The sequence below is a fragment of the Spodoptera frugiperda genome, chromosome 31 (genome assembly GCF_023101765.2).
Source record: "Spodoptera frugiperda isolate SF20-4 chromosome 31, AGI-APGP_CSIRO_Sfru_2.0, whole genome shotgun sequence".
Classification (NCBI taxonomy): domain Eukaryota; kingdom Metazoa; phylum Arthropoda; class Insecta; order Lepidoptera; family Noctuidae; genus Spodoptera; species Spodoptera frugiperda.
In genome coordinates, this window is record NC_064242.1 from 515,772 (window position 1) to 530,855 (window position 15,084).

The 15,084-nt window shown below is 36.4% G+C and overlaps 2 protein-coding genes across 10 annotated transcripts in view; one reads left to right on the plus strand and one right to left on the minus strand.

The window, feature by feature from the left end:
• LOC118276111 (protein Aster-B) overlaps positions 1-10,605 on the minus strand; it is a 48,486-nt gene extending 37,881 nt beyond the window's left edge. For 3 of the 9 annotated variants that reach the window (XM_035594279.2, XM_035594278.2, XM_035594283.2), the window contains exons 1-2: positions 10,397-10,605; positions 8,789-8,911 (exon numbers count right to left, since the gene is read on the minus strand). In XM_035594279.2, the coding sequence (XP_035450172.2) occupies positions 8,789-8,911; positions 10,397-10,440 (167 nt within the window). In that variant the 5' untranslated portion in view covers positions 10,441-10,605. Of the gene's footprint in view, positions 1-2,277; positions 2,348-8,788; positions 8,912-10,050; positions 10,288-10,396 lie in introns of those variants that run through there. The other 6 variants (XM_050707494.1, XM_035594280.2, XM_050707497.1 and 3 more) reach the window with 4 other exon arrangements.
• Positions 10,606-10,861: 256 nt separating this feature from the next.
• Positions 10,862-14,765, plus strand: LOC118276205 (ribosome biogenesis protein BMS1 homolog). The gene is made up of 2 exons (XM_035594440.2): positions 10,862-11,892; positions 12,237-14,765. The coding sequence occupies exons 1-2, from the start codon at positions 10,989-10,991 to the stop codon at positions 14,762-14,764; spliced, it is 3,432 nt and encodes a 1,143-aa protein (XP_035450333.2). The 5' UTR covers positions 10,862-10,988; the 3' UTR covers position 14,765.
• The last annotated feature ends 319 nt before the right edge of the window (positions 14,766-15,084 follow it).

Consider the following 15,084-nt stretch of genomic DNA (forward strand, 5'->3'; position numbering starts at 1 on the left):
TTAAAATTTAAAAATAAACTTAGGATATAATTAGCTCATATCATTTCCACTTTGATGAAGTGAAAGAGGTATGAACGATTCGTAGTAATTAGCGGTCTATTGTCTCTGCCTATCCCCATGAGAGACAGGGAGTGAAGTTTACATAACTTGTGTGTGTGTTATTTCTACGGAACCAGCAGTGTAAAAGTGCGACGCACACTACTTGGAAACGCACTAACTTTATTGCTGTCAAACATACTATAATTTGCTACGAAAATTGTCAAGAAGTTATGAAAACAACCGCACAGATAACCACACTTTGGTAAAAGGAATAACGTCACTAACCAAAACACATTTCACTGAAAAACTTTTACACATCTACGAGAAAAGCAAACAAACACAAACTCACATCATTCAACCACCGAAATTAAATTAACGAAACACATTTTCGGAGTTCGAACAGCAACACAGAAAATACCAAAATTGTCTGGTCGGGCACCAAACCATTCACGGTCGGTTGCTTGCGACACAGTGTAAAAAACGGCCAGTTGCGACATTTTGACTCTACCACTACAACAGTACCTAGTTAGGTACTGTAGCATTCACCAGAAACAGCGTTTACTCGTACACAAAAAAGTGTAATTCTGTTATTGTCCAGAGAGACAAATGATATAACTTAAATCAACCGGTTTGTTCACAAAAACTAACAAAGAAGAGTTATTTTTAGAATTGTTTGTGTTTCTTAATGTAAGTAAAAATTATTTTTGTAATTATTTATGTAAAGCTTCTTTAAATCATTATTTCATGTTTTCCACGGAGGTCATGGGGTTCCCAAAGGTAAAAGCGTAAATACAATGTTTATTATGATCAAGGTTCGACATTAAGATTGCACAAAGACAAAGTATATGTAAATGAAATGAAACTGAAGAATGGTTGAATTATTGAAACACTTCTGCCAATACCTCTGTTTATCTGGTTAATATTCCCATAACTATCATTAATCTAGTACAGGGGCTCCCAACCTTTTTTGGTCAAAGATCACTTTTATATTTCTTATTTTATTTCTATTATATACTTTCTTTCATGTGTTTCATGCACTGATTTTCTCATTCACTCATAAAAATAGTGACTTTTGGATTATTGAAATCAGTTGCTTCTCTCAATTCTGTGATGTAATGTAATTGGAGTTTCAACAGAGGTATTTGTTGGACAGATGTGTACTCTCGTGTACCTATATTCATTTTTCATTTCGCAGACCATTTCTTTGTCGTCTGCGGACCACCGGTTGGGAAGCACTGATCTAGTAATAGAAACTAGTGTAATCTATGTAGTAGTCGTGTATAGCCTATTACGCTAGATCTATGGCTGTTAATTGTTAGTGATAACGCGGCGATTTGTTACCAAGATACGCTTATCAATCGTATAACCGTGTGTAACTATGTACCATGCGGGAAACTGTTGATGGAAACAGAAAACATGTCCGTACTTGTTACACACATGTATGTGTGCTTGGATGAACGTATTTGTGTATTGTAAAGTGTGTGTAATTTCAAATGTTCTATATTCTATTCTCCGTTTAATGGTGTAAGAGCCCAATTAGCTACGTCTGTCTTCCAGTCAGTTACGCAATTTTATCAAATTCAATGCAGTTTGGTACAGAATACTACATAAGACAGGAATAAGAAAAAAAAAACGATAAATTAATCGAGAGAAAGTCGATTAATATACCTATAACTAAACCAGAACTGACCGCCACTTCATTAGTAAATTATTTTAATTTAACTCATAAATGTATAAAAATAATTAGAATAACAACGGCGATTTCATTAACTGACTTTAAATTCAAGCCTATGTATGACTCACAGCGGGCTTAGTTGATTGTAGACATTAAAATTATGACGTCAATGAGCTGCGATCTTATACGAATATAATAGAAAATTCTCGTATTTATATTTTGTTTGAAAAAAAAAATATAAGTCTTTCATTTTACATTCTCAGTGTGCAAGTTGATGCTATTCGATTATCGAATCGACAGCCGTGTGTTACTAAGAAAACAATACAATTAATGAATAACATCATAATTATATGTTTTGCAAGTTTTTGTATAAGACATTACTAAGTATGAGGACCATTTTATTTTCCAGACAACAGAAATAAGTATAATATGTCAATACAGCACAAACTCCATTCATCAACAGATAACTATAGCAACCAATCACCGACAACAAAGTACAATGAGATTCCCTGACAAAAACACCTTTTTAACAAAAACAACACCAGTGTTAGTCAAAAACATACCTTAATATAAACGCTTTACTTATATTCTCCCATTGAGTAAATAACACGTAAAACTTTTCAGCTTCCATCACTGAAATATAAGGAAACACGCACTTTCATGACACAAGCACTAATACATGAATGAAAATTCAACCATTCAGAACTTTATACTTAGATAATACTTTGATAAGGTATCTATAACCTGGATAATTTCGATCACATTTTATTAGGAAGTTATTGTATTAAGAGACAGTATATTTAATTTATCCACATTACATTTATAAATTGAAGTTAACAAACAATAGGTGCGTAGTGCAGTTGCAACAGAAGGTCAAGTGATGATTTGTTATAATTATTCTTTTGTTGTTACTCTGTTTGTAAACTTCAACTTGAAACTAGCGTGAGTTAATCATTTAGGGATTTAATATTCAAGTTACACTTAAACGTTATTGTTCTTTTAAACGGATTTGTTTGTATATGGGATATAGATTTAACAAGTGATGACAACCAGGGTAATGTTTTTTAAAAAGGGGTGACATTTTCGTTCTCAGCCCCCAAAACACTAGACAATGTTTTTATTAAGTCACAATACCTATGATCATAAACAAATATATATCAATATATGTGTGTCTACAATATACGTGTGTATGTTAATGTAGTTTATTAACTAAAACATTAGTTTTTAGTTAATAAACGACATTAAATTCAGAAAATGGTCAGACATCTGCTTATAAAAGAATTTATATAAATGATAGGAGTCAAACAAGACCATAGCACGACCATACTAGGACTCTACTTTTGTCAGTGACATTTGAAATATAATAACAAGATATACTGAGACTGTCACTCCAACAACATGATTGTTTACAGACTACAACCAAATTGCTTTACAACGAGCCAATTTTCCTATTGAATTGTTAGTACATAAACATGACATGACAAATAACATACATAATACATACACAAGAAATTTAAATATAGGTGACCCTACTGCTTGTTCCAAGAGAGAGCGACACTGATAATGTTATCGGGCGAGTGGGAGCAACCACCTGAGGCCCGATAACGTAACGTTAAGGAAATACCTATTGCATACCTTTAAGTAAGTACACAAGCACTAAATAAGGATAGCCTAAATAGAACATGATAAAATCTAGATTAGGGATGGGCCAACTACGACCTGCGAAAGAATCTACATGAGGCTTTATATTGGTGTAATGATCATTAGCCGAAAAGTTCATTGCTAAAAATAGTCTCTACCTCAAGAAGGGGGATTGTCATAATAACTATGGCAAACAGAAGGGGATCGCAAATGAAAATGGGTCGTACCTATGTGTCTCGTGATCCTAGACTATGTAGTTATAAGCGTGATATTTTAAAAGGTTCACAATATTGTGAGTTAGGACATTGTTTTATTATAGTTAATCTAGTTTTTCTTTGATATCTTGTCAACAATTTGATCTCCAATGATTATCTGTCTACAAAGATAAAGAGTGTTCATTTGCATTTCTATCCGCATTCTATCCGCTACTGATCTGGATTGTACCAGATGAAATCGGTTTTTACTTTATCCGTCACTGAAAGTGCTTCCCCGAAATTATTATTTGTTTGATAAAATTCCTTGAAATCTACTTTAGGCAGAATTTTTGTATCTGGGCCCAAGATAGGACTGTTTCGAGCTGATTGTTTTGATTGATATTACATATTTATATGTTTACGTATCTAAATATCACTTTATTATTCGCTGAAGTGCGGGTCTGCGGACGGCGAGGAAGGGTAGCTCGACGCCCGAACAGACCCACGCGTACGGACCGTCGCGTACCGGGCGCGCCTCAAAGAGCCATCAGACCACCACAAATGGCACCCAGTAGGGGTGATGTGAAGAAAAGCAGGAGTATGAACTGGGTGGTTTTAAGTCAGTAAAAGTCTGACACTCCCTCTCGCCTCATTCAAGGGAGAAGACAAAGAAAGACTTCCGCCTTTTAAAATCGCTGTAAGTATACTTAGGCAGACTTGAGTATTAAATATTAAAATAAACAGTGCCAACACTTAACATTAACGTTATAATTGTAAGATAAAACCAAATTATTTTAGTCCTAGCTATATTTTTCTTAATATCCGCAAATAAAACAAATCCTCTGAAATGTATAGATGAGTTTATTGGCAAAGATTAGTAATTCGTTTCGTCCTTGTTTTAATTAGTTTAGACGAGCGCCGGCGTGTTGCTGAGGTTACTGCCGGTCACGCATCATGAGCGATACCAACACGAAACATCTTCACGCAGTTCTCTGAATGAGGCGATACTTAATTGAGTGACGAACAGACAGACGTCCTATCTAACATTTGGTAAATAGGTGTCTGCCCTATTTAGCTGAGATTCTTAAATAGGACTGTCTCCTATTATTGATGCGTAATTTTAGATTTTAATCAATTACAGCTGCCGAAAACCAAAGTTAAACTATTTTTCAAAGTCAAAGTCAAAGCATACATTTCAATTAATCCTAAATTAGGCACTTTTGAAACGTCAAATAGGCTACTTTCCTACTAGTCAAATCAATACTTTTTTCGAAACGTCAAAAACGATATTTTCTATGAACTTTGTATGAATAGTGCGTTATGTCGTCATAAGTTTTTGACGTCAAATAGCAGACTTATTTCTAGAAATTTAGCTAGAAAAAATCGAAAATTAAATAGTTCATCAAAATGAATGAGAGTGTGATTATTTTTTAATATTTTATTGTATTGAAAAGTTGTAATAATTTATTTTTGACCGAGGATAGTACCCAATTGAATCCGTCAGTCTGTCTATCAGTGAAGCTAGGTGCTCGTTCCAAAGTCTAGCTTTGAATGGAGAAGAACGAACAAGAAACTTCATTTATTTCAACTAGACTGTGGCGACATGACACATTGACAAGTGACAGATGACAGAAGTCGCACATAGACTATCGACGAGCAAATCAATGGATGACGTCACAAATATCCTGCATCGCACATATTAAGTTTGCATGCGAATTAACACGGATAGAAAATCCCAACGAACAACAGTTGGGCAGAAAGCCCGCCAGGCTGATCACCTCGCCTGGTCGGAGGATCCTCCTTTTCTTAGGGAACTTTACTCTCTGTTCCCTAAAGTGGTGGTGCCCCCGACGTGATTGAAACCAACCTTCACGGAGCAGATTAGCACCGTCATCCTTATCGCCATCTCCCTCACCCATCACTTCTCCGCTGAGCGGTAATCAAGTCGCAGCCAACCAGCATCCTCGGCCTCATCAGGGACCACCACACGCTACATCGAAGATATGCAGCCTGGTTCTTCCCTACGGCCTCATCAGCGTCTAGGCACAGCACTCTCTGCACACGGTCTGAGGACGCCTTCCTCCCGTCAACGCAGACGCCAGCCACTACGCACCTACCCTCGCAGCATCTATTCCCCGACTCACCGTGGGACACTGCGAGCCTCACTACTCCGACTCACTGGAGTATCACCCTGCACCGCTCACCCGACTCACTGGGCATTCAGCGGCACAGTTCCGACTCACTGGAACTAGGGAATTTCTACACTGGCTCTGGCACCGCTCATCTCAAGCATCGACAGCCGTCTCAACAGGATCGACCTCCGGTCTTGGGGGGGAGTGATGTGGCGACATGACACATTGACAAGTGACAGATGACAGAAGTCGCACATAGACTATCGACGAGCAAATCAATGGATGACGTCACAAATATCCTGCATCGCACATATTAAGTTTGCATGCGAATTAACACGGATAGAAAATCCCAACGAACAACAGTTGGGCAGAAAGCCCGCCAGGCTGATCACCTCGCCTGGTCGGAGGATCCTCCTTTTCTTAGGGAACTTTACTCTCTGTTCCCTAAAAGACCATCAACGAAACGTCAAACTCTATTAATATACTACTCCAAGACCATTGTTAACTTCTTTAATACATAACAGAAAACATATGATTGGTTTCAATGTAAATACCTTGTATGCGTTTTAATGAGGTACGCAGTACACACATGCCCCTATGCCCCTCAAGTTGCGTATGAACATGGCATAGTTACAGTTACAACTATAGTGAGAACAATAGATAAATCGATAGTTTTACACGAACAATGAACATACTGCCCTTCCTGACAAGTTAATTGATCATCGTGTTAATGACAGGAAGCGTTTAGTTGACAGAGGGAAACACTCTGTTTTATTAAAGTTGGTCAAATGTTATCACCATAGTCTGTTAACTGTCCATACAAACTATGACTATGTAATATATTGTAGCTACAAAGTTTTCCAAAATATCAGGTGAGGGGTGATGTTCTCTCACTGCTTGATGAACTAGTCACACAAATCTTGACAAAGATATAAAGGTAATTAGGTAGGTAAGGAACTAAAGGACATAATGCTCCGTATCCCTAGCCTCGCTCAAACAGCTACATTGGATGATTTTCCCCTCTCAAAAAAAGACCTCACTCAAACAACGATTTATGAATCTGACTGATTTTTGGCGAATTATTTTTTGGGAATAGAGCGTGTGAGGACCACGTTAAGCTTGAACAAAGCTAGGCTCATACTAGGAAATAACAGTGTACCCATTCACGATCACATGTTTATAATCATAAGAACAACTGTTGACTAAATTGAACCCGTGACCTTCCCATCACGGCGCGAGTCTATTGTCCGAGTGAAAGTGTAACAATAATAAATATAACCTTGTTGCTAATATAACTGAGAGGAAATTACAAGTAAACTGCTTACTGACAACTGAACACGTAATGGACTCATTTCGAAATACTGTAATGGCAATGAGCCTGGAATTGTGACCGTGTGTAAATGGTCAATAGGCCTGTTTGTAATGAAGCTGATCAATAAATACATAATGTTTCTGGTAGTAGTGTTGTCATATTCTTAGCTCTGTTTTACCCATCTTGCAATTGATAGTTGATAGGCCTCCCCGTGGGTTAGGTGGTTAGTCATTGCGTGAATAGTATTACACAGATAATTTTTCTCAAAAATAACAAAAGATGTCGTAAAATCTTCAGCTCGTAGCTATCTAAAGGGCTAATAGGTATCTATACTCTAAGGCTCGTAGCTGTCTATACTCTATACTTCTTTATTGTTTTAATTAAGATAGAATTTTGATAGAAAGTGTCACTTTTCAATAGCTTATCCGCGAGATGATATAGGACACTGCTTAGCGGCGATGTGCGATGGTATCAACGCTACTATAATAAGATAATACAATTAATAACACCCACACACGCTCAGGTCAGCGTGTCACTATCAAACACATACATTAAGTAACCGTTTTGGTGATTTATCGGGTCAAATATAACGGAAACTGACGCCAACGACAACGACAACTAAACATCAAATATTATTTACGTAGCTATATAAAAATTATAATGAGTTATTATGTATGTATAGGACATTCGTTCCAATGTGATAACTTGATAAGGAATACATGAATAAATTGGATTTGTTTATGTATAAATTGGGGTAAATTATTTGTTATTTTGTTTGTTCATGCGACAAGAGAACACTATTGATTATTCAGATATTTTAATGTACTGTTTGGCGTAGTGCACACCGGCGGAGGCGCCGCTAAGCAACTGAGAATAATATCAATTTATCTTAATCACTATGGCATGCTATTTTTATCTGTATACCATAGTAGTTAAGATTTATTTTAAATTGATTTATTCTCAGTACCTTCGCCGCATCTCCGCCTGTGTGCGCTGGGCCTTTGTCTTTCTTTTTCAGGATACAGTTAATGTTATTTTTTTTCCTGTAATCACATGAGCCAAGCTGTGGATGAGAGCTTATAATTAATTAATAATCATTACTTCAGTAATATAATTGTACGAGTGTATGTAAAAGTACTATTATTTCATTTTATGAACAGTTTTTAAGACTGAATTACTAAACTTTATCTTACCAATTATAGGCGTTAAATTAAATTAAATTACAGCAGCAAGCAAAGACACAAGCTAACACTAGTATATCTGTAATCAGCAATGGATGAATGAATTATTCATTACTTCCTTGTTTTAGTTGTTTAGTAAACCACGATAACAGATGAATTAATTTCGTACAACAATGCGCTGATATAATAAAGCTAAACAGCTAATGTTTGTTTTAATGTGTCAATCTCTGCAATAGAACTGTTATCAGCTGGTTCGCCTTTTTAAATAAGCAAGAAATGTATAAAAACTAAGTTTAAAATAAATCAAGTCATTAGAGTATCATAGTTCTGAACAATAAGAATCACAACACGAGAAAAATCTTCCAACTAACATCCTACCACCTCACCATTATAACAAACATAAGAAATAATCCAATCAATTAATATCACAATTTTAATACCTATAAAGAAAGTTATTATATCCTTGGAAATGCCGAGCGAAAATATATGCCTAGTTCTAGAAAATTACAGAAACATTCTCACACTTACACAATAGTCTACCATAAATAATAAAAATATACATCTTAAATACAATTAAAATAAAATATAATAGCCAGCCATTGTTTGTATCTTACCTATTTTCTGGTATAATGTTGTTGGCATGCTGTGTGATCACGCCCGAGAATGTGAGCGCCTGGCTGATGCTTTGCCCGATGGCATCCTGTGACGATATCACCAGGTTCTCCACAGACTTTCTCCTGAGAATAGTTACAATTTACAAGATGAATTATGGTTATGTATTTACAGTATACAGTTGTTGAGATTGTGTGAAGCTTCTAATCATTTATCACTCTTTTTAATAAGCCTGTCATAGTTTTATCTAGAAGCATTCATTGTTATAAGTGCCACTGTGTTATAATACTGTAAGTAAACAACAAAATATTTGGCTGTATAATTTTTGTTGACATGATATTCTTAGTACTAAAAATTATGTAGTCATACATGATACTATATAAATTATTAGGTATTCTGTAAACAATTATTTAAGTACCATTCATCATTATCATCAATCACTTCTGGTACGAAAAAATGTATATTTCAAATCATCTAGGTTTATAAGGCTTTTATACATATTTAATAGGATGGCATTTGGTTTTGATTGAAAGAAAAGTAAACATATTTAATATAACAATGGAATTATTGAATTGTTGTTGTTACATATTTAAACTGATTAGAAGTTATGACATAAAACTGCAATAGTTACTTATCATTTTGTTTGTTCACAGCAGTTTTCTTATAATTGCCAATTATTGAATGTCTATTAATTAGATAGATAGCTTAACTCAAGCCATTTGTCATTTTTAATTATTTAATTGATAATAGTCTGTTTGTTAGTATGTCTCAGAGATGACTTTAATTTTAATAGTATTATTCTAGTGTATGCAAGTTTCTTTATTATTAATAAAATAAATGATAGCATTATTTTATTAGTAGTTGTCATGTATTATGACACTGTATACTTATATGTTTAAAGTTAGTAAAATCTAGTTTGAATGAATTTAATTAACATATTCTGCTAATAAATTCCATGAAATAAATAAATAAATGCTTAATTTGCATTGTATTAACAAATATCATTAACAAATTATCATAATATTATTATATCACATTTGAGTTTAAAATTAAATCAAGTTTAATGGAAGTATTATTTATAGATTACTTTGAATAAATAATGATTTTATCTAATAATACTCAATCTTGATTCTTATTAGAATACACTTTACCAGACCATACAGGTTTTGATGGTTTTATATTTCCTGATAAATTTAAATGGGTTTTAAAACGAAGTTATATGGTGGAGTTTTAGTAAATCTAGTTATAGTTAGGTAGAACTTACTGTTAGCTTAACTGGCCATTGTTACATGGAAAGTAGGTACTGAGCAGGAGTGGAGAACATTGTACCTACTTACGTACTGCAAGAAATAAATTGTCGAAATACATTCTGTCATAGAATGAGACCGTTAAAAAGGTATTTACAGAACTGATGATGATATTTTAGCATCTGCATTGCGGGAACGACAGAGCTCAAAGATCAACGACCTATCATCATCAGCGAGGCAGATCTGACGTCGCCTGCACTAACGAGCAACTAGTATTAACTAGCACACAATATAAACAATGTCCAGTGACGAATACAATAACACAATCGTTCTATAATTAGGAAAAATGCGTATATTACTCACATCGATATGGCGATGTTCCGGCTGTCTAGCTCAGAAGAAGTCATAATAATAGTCCAGATTAATTCACTTTTGTATCTGCCACTAGCGAGCTATCATTAACAGCTGCGTTTTTTGCTTTCATCATCCAAATAATGGATTTTTTGCACAAAAATATAAAATTGATCTCTTTCTTTAGCTCTAGTCAATGACAACTGGACGCGGTATTGCAAGACTAATAAAATAAAATAACAACTGCGATACAATCAATCCAGTACAATTATTGATCAAGGATCAAACTTGGCATCCTTAGAAAATTATACTTCGCCTCCACTAAGTAAGAGTTAAAAGTGTGTATTGTCTGGATAAAAATTGTAATCGTTTATCTCAAAAGAAACAAAACAAAAAGAAGTAAACAAACTGTAATAGTCCCAATTCTCTATGCTACGTATAGTCCATGGACTCTATGGTCAGCAAGAGAGCTGTCAGAATCTGTCAGTTTAATGTGACATTTCTGAAGGCACGGTAGTGACGGCTGTCATAATTCACATTAACAACACGTGAGATTATTTTGAAATTACGTGATGTTTAATTGCAATTAATTTCAAGTTTTAATATGGCAGACGAAAATGTATTTGATAAAAAGAAGTCGCACCGAGCTAAGCAAGCCGGACGCAAAGCAGAGAAGAAGAAAAATAAGAACAAAGTTGATCAATCTAACCTAAGTGCTCGACAGAGAAATCCTAAAGCATTTGCTATCCAGTCGGCTGTGAGAGCCGAGAGACAGTTCCGCAGACGAGAAGATGTTATTGCGAAGAAGCAACATATTCCCCAGGTGGACAAAACTCCGTTGGAGCCTCCGCCCATCGTCGTGGCGATTGTTGGACCACCTCGAGTCGGTAAAACAACACTCATCAATAACTTGATAAAGAGCTTTATAAAAACCAATGTGACGAACACGAACGGTCCTATAACGATTGTCACGTCGAAGAAGCGCCGCATCACGCTCATAGAATGTAATAACGACGTCAATTCCATGATCGACATCGCGAAATGTGCTGATTTAGTGTTGTTGCTGTGCGACGCCAGCTTCGGGTTCGAGATGGAGATATTTGAGTTCCTCAACATCTGCCAGGTGCATGGTATGCCTAAAATTATGGGTGTGCTTACTCATCTTGATATGATAAAGAATGCTAAGACATTGAAGACTACAAAGAAAACACTGAAACATAGGTTTTGGACTGAAGTGTACCCTGGAGCCAAGTTGTTCTACCTGTCTGGTATTATACACGGGGAGTACTTGAGGAATGAGATAAAGAATTTGTCCAGATTCATCTCTGTGATGAAATTTAGACCTCTGAGCTGGAGGATGACCCATGCCTATGTGCTGGCTGACCGGCTGGAAGACATCACTAGTCAGGAGTTGATCAGGAAGGATGCCAAGGTGAACAGGGATGTTGTGCTGTATGGCTATGTGAGAGGAGTACCACTCATGAAAGAGTCTTCTGTCCATATTGCAGGTAAATATAACATACTAATATTATTTTAATTTACATATTTTTCTTTAGTTCTACTATCTGATATGCACATTAGTTTCACTTAGTACTGCCTACTACAGATTCAATTTTATAATTCACCATTTTCTACCATGTCTTCCCGTGGGGTAGTGTCCTATAACCCAAGTCAGCCTATACCCTGTCTGTATACCAAGTTTCATCTAAAATCCATTCAGAAACATCCAAACTAACAAACTTTCACATTTATAATATTAGTGTGATAATATCTACTGTATCTAGTAGATCTTAGGATGTTCATCTTTAAGGCAATGCTTTATTCATAACACATTTGTTTTTAATTATTCCAGGTGTTGGTGACATGAAAATCAGTGAGTTGTCCTACCTGCCAGACCCTTGTCCTCTCCCCAGCAGTGAGAAGAAGCGACATCTCATGGAGCGAGAGAGACAGATCTATGCACCTTTCTCCGGTGTTGGAGGTATTGTGTATGACAAAGATGCAGTTTACATAGAGCTACAAGGTTCTCACTCACACAAGAAGGAAGATGAAGAAACTAACGAGAAGAAAGCTCTACTCAAGAATGTTGTAGAAACTAAAGAGACTGTTGATGAACAGATGCAAGAGTCAGGGTTCCAACTGTTCAGTGGAGGTGCAGTCATCTACCCAGACATGGTCAAAGATGATGAATATTTACAACAAAACAAAAAAGCAGAGTCAGATTCCTCTGATTCAGAAGATGAGGGTAATGACAGCGACGATGACAGTGGAATTGATGAAAAGAAAGAGAAAAAGAATAAGCTCCCATGGGATAATGATAATTCGGAAGCAGGCTCTGATGATGAAGGGGATGATAATGACGATGATGAAGAAATGAGTGTTGATGGAGATGATAAAGATAAAGGCGACATGAGTGATGATGGCAGTGATTCCGATGAGGAGCCTCAGACTGATTTCGGAATGAAATGGAAAGAAAAGTTAGGAGAGAAAGCCACAGAAGCTTATCTAGAGCGACAAAAGACATCAAAGAACATTATGAAGCTAGTTTATGGTGAGTTTGAGATAGGAAACAAATCTAAAAAAGCGAAGGATGAAGAATCTGAATCGGAAGAAGAAGGTGAGGAGCTTGGTGGTCTGTTTAAGAAAGTCACAGATACACAAAAGAAGAAGCATAAAGAAAAGGAAAGATTAGACCTAGAAGAGTGTTCATTCTTCTATTCTTTAGACAAACCAAATCTAAGGGATTGGACTAGTGACACAAACAAACAATATTTGATCAACAGCTTTGTTACTGGTAAACGGTCAGCTGATGAGGATGCATCAGAACTATTGAAATTAGATGATGCAAGTGATGGTGAGGATGAAGAGCTGTATGGTGACTTTGAAGATTTAGAAACTGGAGAAAAGCATAAGGCAGAGGAAGATACAGAAACTACAGCTGAACCTGGTTCTAAGAGGAAAGCAGAACCAACCAAATCTGAAATATTAGACAAAAAGTTAAAGTTGAAAGCCAAGTTTGATTCAGAGTATGACAATCCAGATGATCACAGGATAAAAGGAGATCACTCCTACTATGAGAACTTGAAAGCAGAAGCTTTGAAACAATCAGAATTGAATAAATCAGTGTTTGACAACTTAGATAATGGATTGAGGATAGAAGTGGAAGGTTTCAGGCCAGGGCTTTATGTCAGAATGTTGTTCAAGAACATGCCTTCTGAGTTTGTGACCAACTTTGACTCAAGCTATCCAATACTGATTGGAGCTCTCAACATGGCTGAGCAGAACATAGGCTTTGTATCTTGTAAAGTGAAGAAGCACAGATGGTACAAGAAAATACTAAAGACCAATGATCCCCTCATCATCTCGCTGGGGTGGCGACGCTTCCAAACCTTACCCATCTACTCAAAGATAGAGGATGATATGAAATGCAGGTATTTGAAGTACACGCCTGAACATGTCACATGTAACATGCACTTCTATGGTCCCATCACACCACAGAACACAGGCTTCCTAGCATTACAAAGTGTCAATAACAATCCAAATGAAATCAAACAAGTTGGGTTCCGGATAGCTGCTACAGGTAGTGTCAACGAAATTAACAAGTCTACACAAATAGTAAAGAAGTTGAAATTAATCGGTACTCCATTGAAGATATATAAGAAGACAGCTTTCATTAAGGACATGTTCACAACTACTTTAGAAGTAGCGAAGTTTGAAGGAGCTCGAGTTAAAACAGTGTCGGGCATTAGAGGGCAGATCAAGAAAGCTCTGAACAAGCCAGAAGGAGCATTCCGTGCGACCTTTGAAGATAAAATCTTGATGAGTGACATCGTGTTCTGTCGTACATGGTACAAGGTGGATGTGACGAAGTTCTACGCGCCTGTCGTTAACCTACTGCTACCTGTGGGAGCCAAGAACGCCTGGCAAGGAATGAAGACTAAAGGACAACTGAAGAGGGAGAAGAATATTAAGAATGACGCTAACGTTGACTCGTTGTATACTGAAGTGAACAGAGCACCTAAAGTGTTCAAACCTTTGGTGATACCTAAAAACCTGCAGAAAGGTTTGCCGTACAGGTTCAAACCTAAAGAGAAGTCTACTACACTATCAGGCACGAATCCTAAGGATAAGTTCAAGAACAGGATAGCGGTGATCAAGAACCCTGAAGAACAGAAGATCTCGAATGTTATGAAGATGTTGAAAACTAATTACGAGAAGAAGAAGGAAGTACAGAAGGCAGCGACTGCGCTTCGTTTGGAAAAACACAAGAAACAGTTGGAGGAAGAGGAGTGGCGTAAACTGAAGCGACAGAAGGAATTGAAGAAGAAAATATGTAGACATTTAAGTAAAACTGGCAATAAAAACAAAACGCAAATGTAAACTTCATTGTTTTATTCTACTTTCTGATTTGACACTATGTTGTCGTCTATGTTAACAAGATAGGTTACCTTCGAAAACATGACTCCACACATTTGTATTAGTTCAAAGAGGTCATATTAGTGCACAATACTTACCACCTGCTAGATGTGAGGTTTATGATGCAGCCCTTTCTTCTAATAGGAGGCTTATTATTCGGCTTAATTACTATAATGAATCTGGGGTTCGAACCAGAGCCTCGTACTCGGCAGTTGCACTCGCAGCCACTATCACCGAAGCAGACAATTCAGCTTTCACAATAAATATTGACTTGTAGAACCAGA